Source organism: Pezoporus flaviventris, unplaced genomic scaffold (assembly GCF_033815535.1).
Source record: "Pezoporus flaviventris isolate CSIRO_AGI_PZ_B2104156 unplaced genomic scaffold, CSIRO_AGI_Pfla_v1 ptg000036l, whole genome shotgun sequence".
In the NCBI taxonomy this organism is placed as follows: Eukaryota; Metazoa; Chordata; class Aves; order Psittaciformes; family Psittacidae; genus Pezoporus; species Pezoporus flaviventris.
In genome coordinates this window covers 25,592,976-25,617,138 of record NW_026892584.1, presented here as the reverse complement: position 1 = coordinate 25,617,138, position 24,163 = coordinate 25,592,976, and the positions used below count along the sequence as shown (strand labels likewise).

At 36.1% G+C, this 24,163-nt stretch overlaps 1 protein-coding gene across 2 annotated transcripts in view; it reads left to right on the top strand.

Moving 5' to 3' along the window:
* Nucleotides 1–23,916, top strand: part of SEC23A (SEC23 homolog A, COPII coat complex component) — a 28,507-nt gene extending 4,591 nt beyond the window's left edge. For both annotated transcript variants that reach the window (XM_061463551.1, XM_061463552.1), the window contains exons 3-20: nt 1,311–1,368; nt 1,628–1,714; nt 2,828–3,064; nt 3,173–3,252; nt 4,166–4,310; nt 4,640–4,798; nt 5,636–5,751; nt 7,814–7,937; nt 9,046–9,126; nt 10,022–10,111; nt 11,361–11,467; nt 12,626–12,779; nt 13,462–13,539; nt 14,213–14,374; nt 15,573–15,659; nt 17,132–17,287; nt 17,919–17,984; nt 22,198–23,916. In XM_061463551.1, the coding sequence (XP_061319535.1) occupies nt 1,311–1,368; nt 1,628–1,714; nt 2,828–3,064; nt 3,173–3,252; nt 4,166–4,310; nt 4,640–4,798; nt 5,636–5,751; nt 7,814–7,937; nt 9,046–9,126; nt 10,022–10,111; nt 11,361–11,467; nt 12,626–12,779; nt 13,462–13,539; nt 14,213–14,374; nt 15,573–15,659; nt 17,132–17,287; nt 17,919–17,984; nt 22,198–22,287 (2,077 nt within the window). In that variant the 3' untranslated portion in view covers nt 22,288–23,916. The remainder of the gene's footprint in view (nt 1–1,310; nt 1,369–1,627; nt 1,715–2,827; nt 3,065–3,172; nt 3,253–4,165; nt 4,311–4,639; nt 4,799–5,635; nt 5,752–7,813; nt 7,938–9,045; nt 9,127–10,021; nt 10,112–11,360; nt 11,468–12,625; nt 12,780–13,461; nt 13,540–14,212; nt 14,375–15,572; nt 15,660–17,131; nt 17,288–17,918; nt 17,985–22,197) is intronic.
* Nucleotides 23,917–24,163: the final 247 nt, after the last annotated feature.

Genomic DNA, 24,163 nt, shown 5'->3' with positions numbered 1-24,163 from the left:
ATGGATAAGTTTCGGTTGGAAGCAGCGGAAGTGTTTCATATGTCATTCCGATCACAGAATATGGAAAAGAAACGGATCAGTTTTTAAGGTGGAGTTTGATAGGCATGGGAAAGGTACTGAGTGATAATGAGAGACTAGACATGGTGTAAAAGATCCTGTAGAACAAACTTGATTTTATGAATGACTTGTGCCTGCCTGTGAGAAAAGACAGTTTCAGAGCAGATGTAAAGTTAAGTTTCAGTATTAAACAGACACAGTGGCTGATTATAATGGAAATTAGGCTTTGTGGAAGCTAACTTTTCCAGAAACATTATATTTTATTAAGGGCTGAAAGAAAAATAATGGAAAGACAAAGCTGTGAAGGGTCAGTCAGATCCCGTGCATTGCAGTGAAATGTGCCTCTACATTTTCCCTGTGTCATGTTTACAAGTCATGTGTAGATTTTTATTTATTTATTTATTTATTTAACAGGGTGTGATCAGAGACTCAATTTGGGGGGACCTTTTGAAGCTTGTGTGGCAGTGTATCAGGCTAGATAGTGTGTAGCCTCTGAAATTGGTATAGATCATTTGATCTCAATAGAACTGTGTTGCGTTTACACCATGCTGGGATTTATCCAAAGGTTTAATAATACTTTAATCACTTTTGCCCTTGTAGACAGGAGAGGATGTGACAGCAAAAAGTGTACACTGAAAATATGTAACGTTTATTTTTCCCTTAAGATGTGAATAGGACTCCTTAAGATACCTCTATGGCATGAAGATACAAGTTGCATTTTTTAACATTTGTTTTAACTATCTGAATAGCCATGAAAGTGTAGATAAAAGGAGGTAGGCTCATCAATTGAAAACAAAGAAAATGTCATTTTCATTAGAGAGAGAGCTCTTAAGTTGGAAACTGTTTTTTTTTTTTTTTTTTTAGAGCATAATGCCTGTTTGGGATAGTCCCAGCTCTGACAGCTAATAGGCATAGGCTGGGAAAGGAGGAAAATGCAGAGGTAGTGAGAGTTAAAATGATTTGCCGAAGGTCATGCAGAAGGTCTCTAATAAAGGTGCTGAGACTCTACTCTTAAATTTTGTACTTGCTTGTTTTCCTTGAATACCATTCTTCCTCTCTAATGACATTAATTGGCCTGATGTGTAAGACTACGCTTATTTTGAATTCGTAATACAGCTATTTAGAGGAAAAATTATATTGGGAGAAAGCTTTTTCAAAGTCAGTGTGCTTTTGAAAAATAAAAAGTATTTTGGGGACAGTGGTGGAAAACAAATTGTTCATACTATGTAATCTTTTCTCATTGTATTTTACAGCCAAGTGGATTATCGAGCAAAACTCTGGGCTTGCAACTTCTGTTATCAGAGAAATCAGGTAAGAAAATGAAACATTCAGCATATAAAAAATGTTCTTCATAAGGTAAAATTGAGCATTCTCATTTTTCAAATTATAGTTGCAAACTGAAGTTGGCAGCAAGAGCATGAGTGTGCAGTGTATCTTCAGGTATTGCATGGAGGTTTTTTTCCTGACAGCAGTAGTGAACATCTGTTATGGAGGAAAGTAATCTGTATGTATGGTTTTGTAGAAGTTGTAATCTTTTATTTATACTTAATTTCTGTGGTTTTATTTGCAGTTTCCTCCTACCTATGCTGGCATATCTGAAATGAATCAGCCAGCTGAACTTTTGCCTCAGTTCTCCAGCATTGAGTATGTAGTACAGGTAAAATAATTAAATAAGATCTTTAACATCTATAGCCTTGCATATACAAAAGAATTAATTTCATTTCTTCACTGCATTTTAAGGGCTGTGAGTCTGTATGTGCTTATTAGTACATTGAACATTTGTGTCACCAAATGGAAATGGAAAACATAACTCTTTATAAGAATGTAAGGATAACTAATAAGACTGTTTAAAAACAAAACAAAACACTGTAAGAAGAGAGATCTCTTCTCTCTTACAATATTTCTGTTAGGTCTGTTTCTTTACCAGGAGTTTCATCTGTGTATGTGCCAGTGGTCTGCTTTCTGCTTCTTGCTCAAACGCATTTGAATTTCAGTTTAAATTTGTTTGACTGTTGATTAATCTGTCATTAATAATTTGATTCTAAGTTTGTATTTGAATGATTCTGAATTAGTTTTAGGGCTAGCTGGTTTAGAGGAAAAGACTAATACATATTCAATTCGGGTATTAAAATTTTAATATTAATTCTTTTTATGGTTACTTGAATAGAAATAAAAAATGGACTTAAATCCCAAAATTGCAAACATTTGCAACTGAAAATTTGTAAACTCTAAATTTCATTTTTTGAGGATAAAAATTTGTAAGACTTCAGTGAGGCATTCAGGTTATGAAGAGTGAACACTGAACAGAATCTCAGCTTTTTGCCAACTCTTGTAACATAAAGTAAGGGGGATATCTGCTCATAGTACAGCAAAATTAGTTTAGAAAGAATAAAAAGAGCTGATTATCTCTAGAGTAAAATTACATGATGAAACACTATGGAATGTCATCATGCTGGAGTATTCTGTAGCTATGAACAGCTTTATTACATTCACCTGGAGCAATAAAAGCTCATTGTATGCTAAGATATTTATACAATTGCACATGCTTCATGTCCTGATGTCCTGAAAGGTTTTTTTATTTTCTGCTGTCGTAAGCATTGCATTTTTGTGCAGAGTTCATTATGGCAGTGTTTTTTTTCCCTTTTCCATAGGGTACTGATTACTACTTCAGAGGGAGCTAAGTCAGGTGGAACATTGACATTACTGGTATAATTGAAATTAAAACTTTTGCAAATAGCTTTTCATGTGGTTATATTTGTGTTTCTTAAAGCGTGGTCCTCAGATGCCTTTGATATTTCTTTATGTTGTGGACACGTGCATGGAAGATGAAGACTTGCAAGCTCTGAAGGAATCCATGCAAATGTCGCTTAGTCTCCTGCCACCAACTGCGTTAGTAGGTCTCATTACCTTTGGCCGAATGGTGCAAGTTCATGAGCTTGGCTGTGAAGGAATTTCCAAAAGTTACGTCTTCAGAGGAACAAAGGACCTCTCTGCAAAACAGCTTCAGGTAATGCATAAAAGCAAACAAAATGAAATTGTCAAGGTGATGATGATGAAGAACTTCCGATAGTCTGTAAGCAAATTTTGTAATAAAATCTTATGTATTTGACTACAGGAAATGCTAGGGCTTACAAAAGTAGCCGTTTCACAAGTCGGTCGGGGTCCTCAAGTGCAGCAACCACCACCGTCTAACAGGTAATGTGCTTAAAACATCTGAATAACATACTTTGGCTACACTGATTTACTGGAAAACCTATGTTTTATGACAATGAAAACAAATCAGTTGAACCTTTTGATCAGACACAAATTTACTGGGAGAATAATAGTTATAGCCTGTTTCTTTCCTACAGTTTGCACTGGGAAGAAAAGATTTAATAGGTGATAGTAAAGTCATCTGGATGATGCTTCAGAAATGATCTGAGAGAATGTTACATAAGCATATTATAGATGGTTGGTGTGGTGAAAAGTGTTAATGGCTGCTATAATGCTCCTTCCTTACGTGGATATCCAGTTTTGCCTTCCCTTTTACTCTTCCACTCCTCTCCCTGCCCCTTCCCTTCTGTCTCTCATTCAGAAATTGCAGGTTGGTGTTTGATTCTCCTGTGTTTTCCATTATGACATAGAAGAAATCTATGAAATGATAAAAAAGCGACAGAGTTTTGCAGTCTCTGCCTTCCAGTAAATAGCTGCATTTGTAGACAGCCTGTAGCAGAGAGCACAAAGAATCCTTTATATAGTTAATGTTTCTTCTGATCTCTGATTTTCACTGAAGTAGTGAAACTTGAGTTTCTTTTTGAGATTCCTAGGTTATCATCTGCTGTGTTTGTTTGAGTACTCATTGTTCTTTATGGAAGTGGCAATAAGTCCTTAAGGCAGAAAGTTTTTGGTTTACAAGCTCTTCGCTGAAGTTCTTAAGTTGAGCTTGCTTAGTAACATGTAGTAACACCAAACAGCATTATTTTGGGGAGACAGAGACATTGCTCTGAATTCACACTAGAATGCAGAATTAGACATTGCTAATACATGTCTAATATATTGCTGGTGAACAACTGATGAAATTTTTATTTAACAGTTTGAATCTAAACTAATTTCATTTATCTGTTTACAGATTTTTGCAGCCAGTGCAGAAAATTGACATGAATCTTACTGATCTTCTGGGTGAACTGCAACGGGATCCTTGGCCAGTTCCACAAGGAAAACGGCCCTTACGTTCTTCTGGAGTGGCTCTTTCTATAGCTGTAGGGCTCCTTGAGGTAATAGCTTTAACTACAGTTATGCTGATACGTAAAAAAAATCATTTTGTTGAAGAAAAACTGCCACAATCAATATGTAAGTAAAAACCTTATAACTGATGCCTGTTAAATTTATATAATGATTCTGATGGATATCATACCTTACATGGAAAGAATCATTTTAATGAGGCAAAACTGAACTTTGACTTAACAGCCGATTTATGTTTTGGGAGGGAAAAAGTACAGTTCTTTTTAGAATCCTGTCAACATGATACATACCTGAATAGCTATTTCTTTTGTTGAATTTATAGCAAAACATGATAGTTTTATTTGTCTTTAATTTCCTTCAGTGCACTTTCCCCAATACCGGTGCACGTATAATGATGTTCATTGGAGGACCAGCTACGCAAGGACCTGGCATGGTTGTAGGGGATGAACTGAAATTACCTATAAGATCATGGCATGACATTGAAAAAGACAATGCTAAATATGTTAAAAAGGGTACGAAGGTAAGAGATGGTAATGGGTGACATTTATAGGCATGTTACCAGTAAGTAAACATTTACATTGTCTGGCATTGCAAAATACTGCTAGTAACAAATATCTGAAGAGGTGGAAATTGTTTTGTTTATCTGTCTCTGAATGTATTTCTTCAGGAGTTGCTTCAGAAATTTCAGTGTATTGAGTTATGGCCTTGTCTAGCTCACAGTAAAGTTCTTTGAAGTGTTTCTCTGGTTTGAGTCAGAAAAGATTTATGTGACTAAATGGTGTATTTAGAGTAAGCCTGGCTGCTTCTAAGACAGCTGTTCAAAATTGTGTCTATTTGGGGAGGGTTAGACAGTAGAGTTTAGGCATAGTCCATTTCAACTTATGTACATTTCATTTGGGCAAGTGAACTGCATCCAAAACCTGTTGAATTTGTCTTAACTGATTATAAGCTTAAAATTAGGAGTTTAAGTTAAGAATTTAAACAATCAGCTCAGTCATAGGCACCTGTCATTATAGGCACTTGAGATTAGAAACGTATATTCAGTTCTGTGTGTTGGATATAATACTTAATGCAAAGTTTAAGAACAAAAATCAGTGCCATTTTCTAGTTTAAATAGCAACCACTGGACTGTCTAGTATGAGTCAGGTTAGCAGCTGGTCAGAAAAAAAAAGTTAAAAAATTCCAGTTTTAATTTTAACTTCAGGAAAAAATGTATTTTTAGCTTGTACTGGAATAATATATGAATGAAGTCTGATAACATTGTTTTTGAAAGATTTTGGGAGTTAGGATTTAATATGAAGATGAGGATCGTTCACACTGTAGATTGCTATGAACTGAGTTTTCATCTTGGTTTTAGCATTTTGAAGCCCTGGCTAATCGGGCTGCAACAAATGGTCATGTTATTGACATATATGCATGTGCGTTGGATCAGACTGGTCTTCTGGAGATGAAGTGTTGTCCCAACTACACAGGGTATGTGCCTATTAATTTTTAAGTTGTATATGGAGATGCAGTTTTGAATTTTTATTTTTTTAATTGTTTAACAGGAAATACTTAGCAAAAAAAAAAAAAAAAAGCCCAAACCCACTCTGATGTTCTGTGATGGCTGTATTTGTACTGGAATTTTGAATTTCTCAGCCTCTGGCAAATTTGTCACCACAATTGTGGGTTTGATCAGAAGGGGATTTGCTGTTTTATTTTAATATGATCAGTTTGAGGCTTAAATAACATGGGTAACTTTCAAACAGGGGATATATCCACTGTTGCTGTTTTTCAGTGTGCATATGTGTAAGCTGCAGCTTTCAGTAAAGATAGAGATGTCATCTTTTTTTTTTTTTTTCCTTGCTGTTCGGAGTGGTAGAAAACCCTGTGTTATTCTGTCTTGTTTATGCCCTTCTATATGCTGTTTTTCATAGGTTTAGCTACTGTCTTAGGTGATTATCAGGTGCATATGTTGCTCCTGATTTTTGCTACCTCCATCTAATTCTACGTTTCAAACATGGTCTTGTATTTCCTTCAGCTTGTCTTGCTATCAGTTCACTTTAATACGATCAAAGAAAGTTTTAGTCTTTCTCATGAAACCTCTCCCCTATTTTCTGTCACTGTGAATAGTGCCTTTACCCTTTGGTTATGCAGATCTGCAGTCTGGTACAGCTTTTGACTCTTGTGTGTTTAGTACCTCATTAATTTTGTAAATCCTGCCAGTTCTTCCTCTGTATTTTTTTCAAAGACTGTATTTTCTTTCTATTTCTGAAAGCCTTTTCCATACTCATAATATTTCATCTTTACTAGTATAGCCACCTGCTTTACATACCATTTGATTTTTAGGTCAGTCTTCCATATTCAGTCTGGATTGTCTTGCCAAGCTCATTTTTCTTGCTTGTTACTCTTACATTTGTCAATACCAGTTGCAGGTAAAATATGCTTATCGGTTTAATAACTGGTATATCTGTGGGTAAAAGGCCTTCTTAGTTGCCTGTCAATGTCTTCATGTGACAGAGGATCCTAAGCACATGCTATGTATCTGGGCATACAAAGAATGAGAGATGCAGCCGCAGGCTGTGGTGAACATATGCTTCCATGTTTCAGGCCAGCTTGGCCATGCTAATCACTACTGGATTGCTCTTTTCAGATCTGTGTAAGCCTTAGCTTGGGAGTTTTCACTGTTCAGGATCTTTAAGTTTATGACTTAACCTGCACGTTTGAATCCTGTTCATTTTCTGCATCAAACTCAAGCTCTGTAATTTTGCTCTTTTTGTCTGCTTTTGTGACTCACTTTACCCTGTTTCCTCTCTTCCAGCAAAACTAGCCTTAATGTATAGCTTATCTATTTCTCCTGCAGCTATTCCTATTTCTGATTTGGTTGCATCCTGCGTACAGGGAGGAATTTCTGATTCTGCCCATGTCTGTTTTCTTCTGTCTCTGAGTATCCACCTGAAAACTTTCATAACTTCTTTCAGGTGTAATGTTTGATCTATTACATTTTACTAATATTATTTAATTCATGCTTTTGGATGAATAAAAATATCTTCCACTACTATTTCTTAAATGCAATGTATGTTTCATGATAAGCAGCAACTGTTGCAGTTACATCCACAGAATATTGCTAAGCATAAAGATAAATTGTGCTTCTTGAGCCTAGATTTAAACTTGAAATAATGAGTGAACTACACAAAATGGTGTGGAAATAAGTTTGGAATATTGAATATTAGAAGTAAGCTGACTTTGCATGACAAGGTTGTGAGACATTTGTGGTGCTGAAGTCCAGTATAGTGTTTTCTCAGTGAAAGATGTTGTTATGTATTATAACAACAATAACCCTAAGATGCCTATTGGGCAAGAAGCCAAATCAAAATATTCATCCTTAACATTGTAGGAAAATATTAATTTAATGATAGTCCTTTTTAAGAAGGCAAAAATATGCTTTACAGCGAATTGTCTTTAGACAAAATGTAGAAATACAAATCCCATGTGAAAATTATTGCATAATATGAGATCTGTTTTAACTTGAGGGCTTTGTTTTGTTGTTATCTAGAGGCTACATGGTAATGGGAGACTCTTTCAATACATCTTTATTCAAACAGACCTTTCAGAGAGTGTTCACGAAAGATATGCAAGGGCAATTTAAAATGGGATTTGGTGGCACATTAGAAATAAAGGTAAGAATACAAAAATGCAGCATGTTATTTAAACACTGGAATATGGTGGCTATGAGCTGTGGATTCTTTGCCCTTTTTAGGAATATGCTAAACAGATGTGTTAGGGTTGGCTAGGACATGGCTTGTACTGCCAGGCTGTCTTTTTGCAGATCCATGATTATGTAAATGTGAGTTAGGTATAATGTTAATTCCTTCTTACCCTCCTTTCAGTGTCAGCTAAAAGGGAGACTAAATGTCTCTCAGTGCTGTGTGCATAGATTTTGGTATCAGTAGTGAGAGTTTCTTGGGTTTCGGTCCAGGTTCTTTATGTAGTCCAGGATAGCTTTCCTTTTCATTTGCCATCCTTACCAGAATCTGTTCTAGCACTTTAACAGTGTTCTTTTTCACCTCCACTGTTGTGGGAAGCTTAGAGTTGAATGTGCTGTAGGTTCAAGTACTGTCTTGCATAATGTTTCTTGCAAAATACTGCAGTCCTGCCTTGTAGAAGAATATGGGGCTATTTTCTTGATCAGTAAAATTCTGTTTAAGTTTTTGCTACTAGCAAAATAATTGAACTCTTTTTCATGTGTGTGTTCTTCTGAATTTTGCTGGAAGATTCTGGAAAATGAAAAAAGGGATCCCCAGTTCTTAGAGAGATGTACAAATCAAGCAGGAAAATGACATTGGAAGAATGTAAAGAACTAGATTTTGCTTTTAGCTAAATGTTTAGGAGACAGAATATAAATTCACTGTGGGGTATGTACAGTCATATGCTACAGGTCTTCAGTTTAAATCTAATTTTGTGAATATTTTAATTACTTTGCTCAAAAATAGACATTATCCATTATGCTTTCTAGGCTCTCAGGTTTGTAAATAACCGCAGCTTTTCACCATGAGTTATGTTCGTGCTGTTACTTCAGATGTACTAATTGGTACAGCAAACATACATAATTAAGAATAGAAAGTGAGCACATGAAAAGTTTCTCTAAATGTACCAAGCATTACTACATGTACAACCTTTCCTAAAGGTATCAAGTCTGACATGCATTGTGGTTTTCATTAACTAATGATAAGACTGAATTCTTCTTAATCTGATGTGTTAATGTATGTTTTCCTTCTATATATAAAGACTTCAAGAGAAGTGAAGGTTTCTGGAGCAATTGGACCTTGTGTCTCTCTCAACTCTAAAGGACCTTGTGTCTCTGAAAATGTAAGTAAACTTTGCTGAAAATGGAGGTCATTTTCTTCTATGGAAAAGTAGGATTTAAGATTTTTATATTTGAGGAGAGGCTGAAACTTTTCCGTAAAACAAATAATGTTCCCTTTTTACCAGTTCTAAATTAAATACATGCAAGGGCTGTATTTTTTTTTGTTTTTTTTTTTTTTTTTTCATTTGGATAAGATTTTGGATTAGATCAGGTTCAGGTTGTATTACAACTTGCAGATCACTTGTTACTTGTTTAGGTTTGTCCACTGAGTGGTTGCTTCTTCCAGCCATAGTGTATGTGACAGTGGACAGAAGCACAGTTGACAGTATTGTCGGTATAATTTTCCTTGAAAGTTTTGTTTGGTTTCACTGTGTCTCTTATGGATGGCTGATTATTTTAGTTGTTTTCACTGGGTATTTATATTTGGATGGCGAAAAGGAATTGTCACTTAAAATACATCACTGTCTGTATACAGTTACCTTGTTAGTTTCTAGAGACTATGTAACTACACCCCATATATTATGTAAGCTGTCTGCTTTGAAGTTTTACTGGTGTGCCTTGGAAGAGTCATTCCACTTGCATGTGCTTCTTACCTCCTCTTGGGATTGTTTATGCAAAGTCTAGTACTTTTTCCTGTTTCTGATGTACATTTTCTATTTTTCTAATGCTATCTCCCTGTCTTTCTAATGTTTTAATTTTTTGCAACCATCTCCTTTTTTCTTACTCATGCATCCAGTACTGCAGTTATTTTGCAAGAGTGCTTGAGAAGCTGACAGAGTGATCAGGGAGGAAACCTGTGACACAGTAGTTATAAACAAATACAAATAGTCAGGTGTTGTGCATCATAAGCAAGGTAATACTTCTGGTTGATAAAAGTATTATAAAATCTGTCTACAGGAGATTGGAACAGGAGGTACTTGTCAGTGGAAGATTTGTGGGCTTAATCCTACTACAACACTTGCACTGTACTTCGAGGTGGTCAACCAGGTAAGAAATATTTGTCTACTTGCCTACTAAACACAGTAATTTTATTTTATGTGAGTGCTATATTTTTGTGTGGTTCCCTCAAGCACAGTAGCAGGGATGCAAACAATGTTGCCATTTTGTGTTGTCAAAATTTAGAGATGGATACTAACAGCTTAATGATGAGCTGATTTTCTTGAATATAATCATGAGAACCAAAGAGCTCTTCAAAATTTGGATAAGCATTCATAATCTAGTTTTTCTTTTCAGAGTGTTACTAAAATCTATTTCAGTTGCAACATATGAAAGCACTGTAATACGTATATTTAAAAATGCTTTTCAGTATTTCTCTGATGTTTTGATTACAAGTTAATTACTCCATAAAGTTATATTTTAGCTTATGCTTTAATTGATGAGTATTTGCAAGTAAAGATTTGCTCCATTGAAATGCATCAGGGTTTCCTGTCTCCCTGAGGGAGTACTAGGAAAGAGGATAAAAACATGACAAGCAAATGTGCTACTTCCTTCTAGTTCTTCCCCTTCTCCCAAATATTTGAAGCTCAGGAACTATGCGAGCTGACAGTAGTTTCTATATATTTAGTCTGTTGTATAACATACTATATAACTTAAGCAAAACTTTGAAAACTTGAACTTAACAGCTTACTTTTTGCATATTTATTTTGGCCTAATTTTATTAGTAGCTCTAAAACTGGTCTGGTCATGGTGTGTAATAGTTGATTTCAACTGTCCTCTCCTGGGATTACTTACCTTGTTAGCAGCCTATGAATCTGTATTTCAAAAGCAGAGTTTTGAAATTAAGGTTTATACCTGGATTCCAGTCTTTATATTATGATTGACACTTTTGATAGGATTCATTAATCAACAGTTTAGAGTAGAATCAGTTTTGTTGCCCTGTAATTCTGGTGAATCATGTGATGTTCAAGTAGAGTAATGACATCAACAATTTTAACACAGCCCCTTTGAATGTGTTGTCTCTGTAAGGATGTGTGGAAGGACAGAGCATTGGTTGCTTTAGGGGTATCTGGTGGAGGCAGCAGCTGCTCCTAACATCCCTTAGCTGTCTCCAAGTTTATTAGCCATGTTTAGTAAAGGTACTCAACATAATAAAAGCATCAGACAATCCATTTATATAACTTAAGCTGCCCATTGCAAATAATTTTATCATTTTCTAGTAATCTGTTGATACGTTTTTGAATTATACTGTAAAATCTCAAGTTTCCACTACATTTAATTTCTTTCCTCCTGTACTTAGCACAATGCTCCTATTCCTCAAGGAGGACGTGGTGCAATTCAGTTTGTGACTCAGTACCAGCATTCCAGTGGACAGAGACGTATCAGAGTGACCACAGTTGCCAGAAAGTAAGTTTTACTTGCAGTGAATCATTTTCAAAAAAGCAGGATATATATATTTACCTTTTCATCTTTAGAATTTTGTTATCAGTCTATTATTCTGGAATGTGCAGTGCCACAGGTGGTGAAAGCATGATTATACCTTTGAGCCAGTTGCTTCCCTTGTTCTGTGGGCTGTTACTTCTCCAAAAGGTTGCAGTGGTTCTATAATGATGTTTTGAGAGTGCTCACATCAAGTAACCCAAGTGATTTTAGATGAAGAGGAAGCTTTGAGTGAAATTTTATGGCCTAAATTGAGGAGATGGTCAGACTTAGGGAATGACAAAGATCACTTTGTAGCTCAACTCGGGAGTGCTAGCTGCATTTCAGGGTGGGGTGTGTGTTTAGAGTTGTGGAGAGATTAACTCAGCAATGGAGGGATTTGCTTTTTACACTTACTTTACTAATAACATTCAGCTTAGCTGTGGTTAATGTTATTTTTGTCTGTGGAATTCAATTTTGTTTGTAGTATGTAAAAATACCTGTTCTTCAATGTATAACTTTTTACCGTCAGATTCCTTGATTTAATTTATTCCATAATTTTAGAAAGTGATGTTTAATATTGTGCAGGCATTTTTCAATGTCCAGTGACATTTAATTTAAGGTGAAGGAAATTATTAGTTGGGTAATACAATGGAAAATTCAGTTTACCAAAAAAAGCATTGTCCTTACTGTTGATATAAATATCTTGTTAACTTACATTAGTTACATTAGTAAAATATTTTTAGCAACTGATAAAAGGGCAGATTAATAGTTCATCTTGTAAATTGAAAAAAACAAGCAAAGCTGCACAAGGCAATTGTTGGTGTGGGAACATGAGGTTAGCTTCATGGACAGTGTTTTCTGTAACCTTTCATAAGAAATATTTAAAAAAATACAACAACTGTTTTGTAAGTGGCATTATATTTTATTTTACTGGTTGCGTGACATCTCTATAAATAAAGGATATTTCTAATTAAAGAATGGTTAATTGAGAGGCTGCTCATTTATACTCTGTAGATTTTTGAAGTTCTAGCGTGAGTTTGTTAAACTGGTAATACTGCTTTCTTTGCCTTAATTTTGAAGGGATATTTTGAGGTTCTTCTTTCCTTTCACTGTAATGCAAATACTTGTATTTTTCTTTTGCAGCTGGGCAGACGCACAGACGCAAATCCAAAACATTGCTGCATCTTTTGACCAGGAAGCTGCTGCAATTCTCATGGCTAGGTTGGCAGTGTATAGGGCAGAGACAGAAGAGGGGCCTGATGTGCTTAGGTGGCTGGACAGGCAACTGATACGACTGGTAAGAAGGACTATATTACAAGAGTCAGACTGGTATCTTGTCTTCAGACATGTCATACTTAGATGACTGGTATTCAGTGACTGTTTCTTTAAAAATAAAAAGTTTTAAATGAGCTGAATGCTTCATTTCCTCAAGTGGGTATGCAGAGTTAACTAAGATTTTCTTTGTAAATTGGAAAAAGAACAAATTTGATTTTGATTTGTTTATTAATGTTTCCTCAATTATCAGCAGTTGGTAATTGCCAGCAATTGAAATTCTAGTTTTAGATTAGCAGAAATGAAAGCTTTCTTTACTTTTTGCTGCCTGTAATAATAGTGTAGATGAAATATTTTTAGGGAAAAAGGTCAAAGTATCTAGAAAATCATGTGAAATTTCTTTCAAAAGTTGTTTTTTTTTTTTTACTTACTTGTAAGTAATTATTAATAATTTAATTTTAAATGTGCTCTCCACTTAATCATCTAACTCTGCTTAGCAGTTTTATAGAGGAGAAAAAATAGTAAGCCATTAAGGCCTCATACACAAGGAAAGGACATAGCAAAACCACTGTTTTCGGTAGGTTTCTGTTTGCTTACAAAACTGTAAGCACCTCAAATCATGTGTCTTAAAACCAAACAAACTTACAGTAATGGCGTGACCAAGCAAGTTTGTTTCTTAATTGGGATGAATTTTTCTTTTACTCCAGTGTCAGAAATTTGGAGAGTATCACAAGGATGATCCAAGCTCTTTCAGATTTTCAGAAACCTTTTCACTTTACCCACAGGTGAGTAGGAGGAAGGTGTGTGCCTATAGGGATTAATAGTGTCTTTGAATAGTTTAAAATAATTAAACTTTGAATAGTTTCTTTGCTGATAATCCATTTTGATAAATTCCATCATTCTCATGGCTCCAGGTACATTGCTTTTGGACTCTTCATAGACTTCCATGTTATTTCTGTTTTAGTTACCTTCCAGTCTGTCTCAAGGTGTTATGAGTTGTGGACAGATTGATTCAGCAATGGAGAGATTTGCTTTTTCAACTCTGCTAATGAAGTTCAGCTTTGCTGTGGTTAATGTTCTTCTGTTCACGCGCTGTAACTTGTGTGTTCAAGCATAGCAACTTCCCTGACAGGAGCAATAGAACTTTCAGTAAAGGAAAGGTTTGGCAATATTCATTCATACTATTTATGAATTAATACTGGAGAAGAAGAAATTGTAAACTTTACTCTTAATTCAAAGCTGCTTTGTAGGTTTATCCGTTCTGGTCTCTCTCTCTTACTTTCACGAGAGTGTAGAAGAACTGACAGAGGTGCATATGCAAGTTAGAAATGTTGACGGACTTAGAATTCAATTTTGTTGCGGCATTGGTCTTGTGTAGTTTATGAAAAATATTTCTCTCTTTGTACAACTCTCCTTTTTATCTGTGAAAGGTCAAATGCATGTTTTTTTGTTTTGCAGTTCATGTTTCACTTGCGAAGATCTCCTTTCTTACAAGTTTTTAATAACAGTCCAGATGAGAGCTCATACTATCGTCATCATTTTATGCGTCAAGATTTAACCCAGTCACTTATCATGGTTCAGCCAATTCTCTATGCCTACTCATTTAATGGACCTCCAGAGGTATCATTAAATATAACATAATGACAGGTTATAAGTTTTTGGTTTGGTTTTTTTTTTTTTTAGATGTATAAAATTCTCTCTGTCATAACACCCTCATCCAAAGCTTTTAATTTTGCTGTGGTTACTGTCATGTGTATGTGTACGTATATATACAGATATATTTGGTAGAGAGCCTTCCAGCTCACCTTATCACAACACATTCTATATAAACCTAAAATAGAAAGGTGATCTTCCAAGAAGCTTGTGAAAGAAGTGTAAGATAGGAGACAACAAAAGTTGTCTGATATATAAATGGTAAGACAATGAAAATAAACACAGAAGGCAAGGATTTTGGCAGGTTGGAATTCAAACTGTTAGGATTTTTTTTGTTTGTTTTTAAGACTATCTCATGGGATAAAAAAAGGTGTTTAAAAGTGGATTTAAAACAATGAGGTGGTTTGTGAAGAGCTACTTACAGGTGCAAGATCATTCTTCCATGTATGAATAACAGTCAGGTGATGGAAAGGAATGATTTATCAATGTAGAATGAATAATATTTTTTTATTTAAAAAAAATAAATTCTTGGAGTAAATATTTTTGGTATCCCTAATAGGATGATTCCAAGTAAATCATATGGTACTGATGCAATTAAATAATAAAGTGCCAGTATAGTGTCACTGCCCTTAAAAATTAATTAATTCACTTAAAAAAGGTGAATTAAAACCGTGTTATGTTTGATTTCATAAATCATGAATCATCCACCAGTGTTGGTGCATATATGTGCACAGTAGTAATAGCTGCAAGGACGAGACTAAAAAAACCCCAAACAACCACAACCACCAAATCTTATACTTGGATAATTACTGAATCCTTATACACTGAAAAAATCATTTGAATTAATGACATTGTAGAGGTAAATATGGAGGTATTTGAAGGACTAGAAAAATGCATAATAATCAAAGAGATTTCAGCTCTTAAATAGTTTTGTTTGGTTTTTTTTTTTACTTTTATGAAGTTATATTCTCAGAATTAAGCTGGATATCTTCAGATTGAGATTGTGTGGGTTACAGATGTATAACATGACAACAACCAAATATGGAGCTTTAGTTAGTGATGAAAGAAGTTCCCAAGATTCAGTGTCTGATTCAAAAGCTGGTAATACCATCTGATACTCAATTCTGCCTCAGTTGGTAATTTCTTACTTATTTTTAAATCTTAGCCTGTTCTTCTGGACAGCAGCAGCATTTTACCAGATCGCATTCTCCTTATGGACACCTTTTTCCAGATCCTTATTTATCATGGAGAGGTAAGATTTTGTGATTCTTACATAAATACTCTTTGTATAGGAGTGCTGCATTATGATAGTCAAGCTGCAGTTCTAACATGCTCCAGTGCTTGACCTCTCATCTGCATAGCTGATACCAGACTCCATGTTTGTAGTTTGGTAACCTAACATGCCTGTACACGGATGCCTGACAGTACTTGATATTTTGCTCCTATTTGTTATGATTGGTTTAAGATGAATTATCTTCAATACGCAGACTATTTGGTTTAGATCAGTTGTTTTTCCAACTTTTGAGAGTGTTATTCCCTGCACCATGTATTTCATCTTGCCTTTTCAGTCATTTGTTGTAGACCTCTAAATGAATTCTTCAGGGATGGGGAGTCAGAACCCAAAGTTTTACAGTCATCCTTCATTTTCACTGTCCTGGAGGAATGAAACTGCTCCTGGCAGTTAGGTAGATAGATATTCCCCAGTACTGGAAATATAAATGCTTGTGACTTGCTAGTGCTCTACTTCCCTGGAGGAACTGAGCTGCTGCTTTTTACTGCTTTGCAACTGTAAATAGTTCACAGCTGAGAGTTTGAGAAATGTTGTTCTGGATCATGTCCTCATAGCTGCACTTTCTAAAATAGTTACTAAACTTTTTAAGTAGAAAAATGTTCTGTATATTTTTATAAGGTGCTGTCAGGAAGAAGCAGGGAAGGGCTGCTACCTGAGGGAAGGGGACCAGGGAGCTGAGTATGATTGCAAGGCAGGCATAGGCTTCACTAATGAGGACCTAGTTCCCCCATACACAAGCAAGGGAAGCAGAGCAGTTTGTGGGCGGTAGCCAGGCTCAGTCACCAGTCCAGATCATCAAAGAGGTCGGTGGGAATGAGGCAGATCCCAATTCAAGCCGGGAAGTCAAGTCCCTGGCTGGGGGTCCATGTGAGTGGGTGGCACATCCAGGTATAGGCATGGCTGCACTGTAGCGCAGGCAGGAGCCAGGAATGAGAGCCTCAGCTTAAAAGCAGCTGCTAAGGAAAGGAGGGAGGAAGCTCTGCTGAGGATCCCTCCAGGTCTTTCCTAGTAACAGCCTGTATCAGTGCACTGACCTTGAGCAGCCAGCTGGACTCCTGGAAGGTTGGGAGGCTGTGCTAGAGAACCTGAAAGATAAATAGCAGTATAAACATTTATTTGCCAAGTGTCATAAACATGGATATTACAGAACTGTAAATAGTAGCCTTGACCTCATGAGCTAAATATTTAGCATATAAAGGATTGCAAAAAAGGAAAGAAAGGTGGACCACAGATTGTTAAAAACCCCCAAACATCTAGTGGCATGTTACTTGCACATCTTGGCCTTCAAAAAATAACTTGCATACTGTAGGGCAGAAAAGGGTGAATGATAGAAAAGAGGCCAGCAATGCTACATCCTTCTCTGAAAAGCTCTGTGTATCCTCTAAAAAAGATTGGTGAATCAGTTCTAAACTTCTTTCTTCTTCTCTCCCCAGACCATAGCTCAGTGGCGTAAATCAGGTTACCAAGATATGCCGGAATATGAAAACTTTCACCACTTGCTACAAGCTCCAATAGATGATGCTCAAGAAATTCTCCATTCCAGATTTCCAATGCCCAGATACATTGATACAGAGCATGGAGGAAGCCAGGTATGGTAAAATATATATTATAATCTAGGAAGTGATGTGTTAATAATATGAGTGTGGTTTTTTTTTTTTTTCAGTGAGCATACATTTCTGTGCTAAAACACATGTAAATTGCAAGTGAACATTTTGAATTTTAAAGCTTTTATAGAGCCAGGTATCTCATTGTAGCTTTTTACCTAATTTGTGAATCCTGATACTTATTGCCATTTTTATCATACTGACTTGGACTCTCAGATTCCTTGTGTGAGATGTGTAGGACAAAACAGAGAGTGGTTGCCAGGGCCTCTGGGGCAATACCAGAATTATTCTTTGTGTTATTTATTTTTTTTTTTTAAACTCGTTAAGTAATATCTTGCTGATATTCACATTGACTTTATTAGTGCTTAGAAAAAGACAAAAGCATACTTTCTGCTGCATTGAAAAGTTGTTAGCAGTTGTGAATTATAGCCATTGAAGCCAGGGAGTGGCTTTATTTATAGAGCTGCTACTCATTATTCTGAATAGGTATCTCTCCATGTTTTTATCTCCAAGTAACAGAAATTCCATATTTCATACACATGTAATTTTTTTCCTAAATGTAAAAAACTTCTGTTTGAAATAGATTAATTTATTGCCTGTTGCTTGTTTTTTAAAGGCTCGTTTCCTGCTTTCGAAAGTAAATCCTTCTCAGACTCACAACAATATGTATGCGTGGGGACAGGTAAGTGTGAATCTGTTGATGAAGCTTCTATGCATGATTTTATTTTTCTCTATTTCAGAAATCAAGTGACACATTGTGTACATATAAGTAATAATATCTGAGTTGTGAAACTGAAAAAGAATCTTCTTTGGTTGCCCAGAGAAGTTGTGGATGCTCCGTTTCTGGAGCATTCCAAACCTAGCCATTCTGTGATTGTATGAAATGCAGTTTTGGCCTGATGTCACCAGAACTGCAGAAGTTAAGAAAAATGGTTGTAATTTCTTTAGAAGAAAGTGATGTAGTTGCTGTTTTAAGCTTCTGTTAGGCTGCTTTCGTGTCTAGCCATTTTTCTTACACAGATACTTTCAGATTCCTTAGAATGAGAACACTTACCACGCATAAAGACTAAGGGACCTTTTTGCATTAGGGGAAATAAGTTTTTAAATTAGTTGTAAGCAAGAACTGGAAAGTACACCAGTACCAGTGTACTGATGTTTTTCAGAATGTTTGTGGCCCAGGTGACCAGGAATCAGTTTTTCAAATCTTGTCTTTAGGAATGAAGTTATGCGAGTTTGAAAGTTAAACCTTCTGAAGCAGTTTGTATTCTGGAATGCTGCATCCCAGTTCCATGTTCTCCTTCCACATTTAGCTTTTATAGTGGGAAGAGAAACTGTTGGGTGAATGCTGGGGCAGGGTCATTTTCTCATGAAAATGTAATGGCATCAGAGAGTTGAAGCTACATATTAACTGTAATTGTAGAGTATTTTGCTGAAGGGCATACAGTGTTCAGATGATGAGTGTGAGTGCTCTATAGCAATTTTATGGCAGTGATGTTTGTCAGATGAGTGTCATCAGGGCACTTTTTCACAGGGAGCTGTTGGTTTTGACAAAGCCTCTGGCAGTAAATAGCACTGAGATCCAGAGTGAAAATACTTGAAAACTTTGTACTGAGTCAGGGACAGCACGATTTGAACCCAGCTGTCTTGCTTCTGAAGTCGATAACCTAACCAGCAATCTGTTAGTGTTGCTCTTCATCATGTTTCCTACACAACATACACACAAATCCTGTAGTTTGAAAGGTCTTCGTTTTATCTAGACATTACCTGGAAATTTTTGAAGTTTGGTGTTTCCAGCAGTACAGGACAGCTGTTTCCTGCTCATTTTAATTAGTAAGCAAGTGAAACACTAGTCCAAATATAAATGCAAATACAAAACTGATCTCTGAGAAAACTGTTCATGCTGGACAAGTGAGACTCTGATATGTATTAGAAAAGATGAGTTTCCCTTTTAAAGTTGAAAATAAGCCAGTACTAGGGTAACATAAGTAACGGTCTGTTTATCTCCCTAGTGGCATTGCAGTGTGTGTGATCAACATAATACCCTCCTGTGTTTGCAGGGTGTTTTGTGAACAAAGTTGAACCAAATGTAGTTTATGAAATGAGAAACGTAACTGTTGGGAGAAAATTCTGAACTGAATTGGTTTTGCTCTTGTTTTTCTTATGAGCTTCTGGGGTTTTTACATGTAGTTTTGTTTTGTGCATGGCTGAAAGTGTATAGAAAAATCTGTTGGTCCACATTTACCTGAAGAGGGCACCCACACACCACTGAAACCATGTTTCAGGAGGTGATGAATTGACTAGTTTGGTTTTTAAATAAAGATTTTTTTAAAACTTCAGCAAGTAGCTGCCTTATATGGTATAGAAAACCTTTTCAGAAAATAATGGTAAACTTTTCGTACAGCTGTATTGTGTTGGTTAGTCTTTGAAGATGTGGTGGAAATTTTCAGGTTATATTGGCTATAACATTTATTTGAGATTGCCTTTACTTTCAGGTTTGTTTTTTTTTTTAATCTTGTTTTGGTAACTGTGGGGATTTTGCAGTTTGAAATGAAAGAAGAGCTTAATAGCACAAATCTTATAAAATGCCCAGTAGCTGTCACCAAAACACTGTTAATTAAATTTAAATTCTCACTGTATGCATTGGATCAAAATTTTGAATGAACAGAAAACAAAATTTGAGGTGATCTGTGAAAAATCAAAGCCAATGCTCATGTGCTTCTCAGACTTGGAGTGTTGTGTGCAGTTCTGGTGTCCTCAACATAAAAAGGACGTGGAACTGTTGGAGCAAGTCCAGAGGAGGGCCACAAGGATGATCAGGGGACTGGAGCACCTCCCATATGAAGATAGGCTGAGAAAGTTGGGGCTGTTCAGCCCGGAGAAGAGAAGGCTGCGTGGAGACCTCATAGCAGCCTTCCAGTATCTGAAGGGGGCCTATAGGGATGCTGGGGAGGGACTCTTCATTAGGGACTCTTCATTAGGGACTGTAGTGATAGGACAGGGGGTAACAGGTTAAGTCTTAAACAGGGGAAGTTTAGATTGGATATAAGGAGGAAGTTCTTTACTGTAAGGATGGTGAGGCACTGGAATGGGTTGCCCAGTGAAGTTGTGAATGCTCTGTCCCTGGCGGTGTTCAAGTCCAGGTTGGACAGAGCCTTGGGTGACATGGTTTAGTGTGAGGTGTCCCTGCCCATGGCAGGGGGGTTGTAACTAGATGATCTTAATGTCCTTTCCAACCCTAACTATTCTATGATTCTATGACTTCTGCATTGTGACCTTGCTGGTTTTCACTTTATTCCCCAGCAGATAAAATACTCTGCTCCCTTACTGACTATAATGAAGGATTCCTAGTCTTCAGAGTAAAGCTGCTGCTGTTGGTGTTAGCCAGGGTGACAGCAGTTGCCTGTGTTCAGTTTTTTTGGTGAGGTGCTCAACTTCAGGAATAAGTCTGTGCATTGGTTTTAATTACCCTGGATTACCACTTGCAGCCATTGTAAGGGATCTCTTTTCTTATGGGTCTGTCAGCTTGTTTCGTGGTTTATTTGCTAGAGGTTGATGTACTGTCCTTCCAGGAGTAAGACACAAGGTGGCAAATCGTATCCTGCCCCAGAATTAAACTGCTTGTAGTTCCCTTGTGGCTTCCTAGGGAGCTCAGGGTTAGCATTTGGCAGGGTTGCAAGTAGAACATCCTTTATTCTCATTTTGCCACCATCAGCTAGCAGATGATCTAGTGGGCCTCTACTGAGAGTGGCTGTATATTGTGTCAAGTGTATTGTAGTGATCTAAGAACTCTTACTGGTCCTGCGTTTGACCCTCGATCATTAACTGGAAATTGGTTTTGGCCAGTTCTCAAAAAGGGGCACCAGTTCTAAGCATCCTTGTTAAGACTTTCATGTCTGTTTTTTCAGAAGATGTAAGAGTTCAGAGAGTTCTAATGTAATTTGGAAATTATGGGTGCTTTGTACCTTTGAAAAGGTTGAGTTGTTGAGATTTGTGTGAATTCTTTGTGCATCTACAAATGCAAATAATGGCAGATTGGTTTCAAATGATGTGAAGAGAACTGCTATGTAGCATTTGCAGAGTTGCCAACTGTTGTTCTATTTAGACTTTAAATTTGTTTAAAAATAGTCATTAAAAGATGACCATTTTGAACTTAATAGGATTTCTGAAAATTACTCCTGAGATTTAAAAAAAATTGCAAAAATCCACCCAAAAAATGGTGAGATTTTTTTTTTGTTGTTGTTGTTGCTTGCTTGTTTGTTTTTTAATCTTTCGTGGTCCGATTTTTGCAGTGGCATGACCTTCAGATGTTATTTTTGCTGTTTCTCTGAGGTGGCACAGAGCTGTAGGAGAGATCTGGCCCACCTTTCCTTGATAAAAGCTGGTTGACCTTCATTCAGTGTCAAATCAGACCCTTGGTGGGTTTGTTTCCTCCTTTTATTACTTTGATATCTCTGAGCTTCACTGACAGATACTGATTTGTTAGTTTTGTCACTTGCATATTTCTGTTTCTCTTATCCTTGTAACCTCCTCTGCGGTAGGAAAGGTACAGAAACTGTAGTACAGAAGTTTTATTTACTTTTAAAAATCTGTAAGTTACTATTTGGCAGCTGTCAGAAACTTGGAGTTTGGTATGGCTGATGTAAGTATCTTGCTATACTGCAGCTCATTGCCATATGCATTAATATGGAAGGGAGTTTTGTGGTTTATGCCTTAATTTATGTAAACATGTGAAAATTTATGTAAATGTACAGTCTGCTGATTTTGTTAGAGGATTTCAGCAATGATACACTTCTAAAGTCTTTCTAAATTTATAGTGTTTATTTACTGAAACCTGTTGTGTCTTATTCTTCACAATGAGTATAATCAATTCCCCTTGTTTCCTTTTTATTTTGTAGGAGTCTGGAGCACCCATTCTCACTGATGATGTCAGCTTGCAAGTGTTTATGGATCATCTGAAGAAACTTGCTGTTTCTAGTGCTGCCTGAGATTCTGCAGTGCATTAAAGGCACAGATAAGCTGTAGCCGTATTTCAGCTTTTGTCTCTACCCTTTTCCATGTCTCTTCTGACAGAGTGCTCTGATATGCACAAGCTGCCTGACTAGATGTAAAGCAGTGTTGTTTTCAAAGAAGAGCTTTTGTTATCAGCAAATGTTTTAATGTGAACTGCAGTTTGTAAAAATGGCAGGTTGTAGATTAAGTTATAATTAGAAGAAAAAGAACAGTCATTTTGATTACTATGATACTATAATTACTTTGAAATCCTTTATAGCAACTTTGAGATGTGATTTCAGTTTCCTTTTTGAACGGTTGAGGCTGATTCTGCTCTGCACTACAAAGGCACATTGAACAATAAAGGAAATCTTTGTTGATGTCGAGCTTTCCAGGCTGCCATATGACTACTTTTCTTCACTCAATTTGAGCACAAAGTGAACAAAGAAGCAACAAAAAGCATGTAAAAATAGTATTAACTCTGTCCCTTGACTTAGGCTGCTGAACTTTTCTGTCCTGCAGATATATTCTATTTAATTTCAAATATTTCTTCCCACTTGCCCTACTTGGCTCTTTGGGAGCAGAGTTTTTATTTCCACATAAAGAATTTGAACTGACAAAATAAAAAAAAAGTTATTGCACAAAATTTAAATCCACATGTTGTATTTTTGTCAAAGTATCTCTTACTAAACACAGCAACAGGTGAATATGCTCAGAAGTTAACACTTCTAGCTTGCGCTAAGAAGAAATTGTACACTACCAAAATGAACTAAGAGTATGGCCTTGATTTTTGTCTTGGTGAGTACACTTTTAAAAAAATACATATGTTTACCTTTTTGCTATTGCCTTTTAATATTATTACACTAATGCATGACTGCACATCTGCTTTCAGTATCCTTTTTGTTATTAATTCAACAGGCTGTAGTTCTTGTTGAAACAGTATTATATAGAATATGATGTAGTTAATTTGGTATTTAGTTCATACTTGATTTTTTTTTGGGTTGATAAAATAAGCTTTCCCAACTACTTGTTGAAGTTTACACATGAACCAGATGTTTACATAGGTGATACATTATAACAAGTAAAGATCTGAAATGTGGTAGTGGGCAATAAAAAATTGTGCCAAGTCTGAAGGAAGAGAGAGTTTTGACATAGGAAATTCAAACATTTGCTGGTGTTATAGGCATGAGTTTTTTTTTTTTTTTCTGTAAATTCTCAAAAACTTGATTAAAATCAGTTGCTCTCCATCTCTTTGATCTAAATGAGACGAGCTCCTTTTGCCTCAATGCAAATAAAACACATGTTTTTCTTTCTCTCTCTGTATTTATTGTGCTGGTTTCTGTTGGTGCTTAAAATGAAATGTGGAAATAAAATAATGATAATAAAATTTAGAGTAACTTCACCACTTTCATTCATGTAGTAATTGGTATAAAACTTTAACTTCCAGAGTTACTGAACTGTTCACACTAGTGTCAGTTTTGGAGATACAAATTCAGTAGCCCTCTTGACTTTGTTTTGTTTAACTAGTAAACAGCTTAAAAACATTTTCTTGTAACACTAAATACGTCCCATTTATTTAACAGTTAAATACTGTTTGACTAATAAATGAATTCATTGCCAAGGCATGATAATGGATGGGATTTTTCATGCTTTCTTTCCTACCCTGTAACCAGCTTTCACCTTGTAATAGGCTCTTTTGTCCAGTCTCTTTGCAACGTTAGCTTCTTTTGTAACTTTAAGTATTTAACAGTGTTAAAGGCTTTTTGAAAATCAAAATGTATTTAATGTGTTACCTTTATCCTTCTACTTATTCACCTCTTTTGAGGACTGTGTGGATAGTAAGACAGGATTTTCCTTTGTAGGGAGCATGCT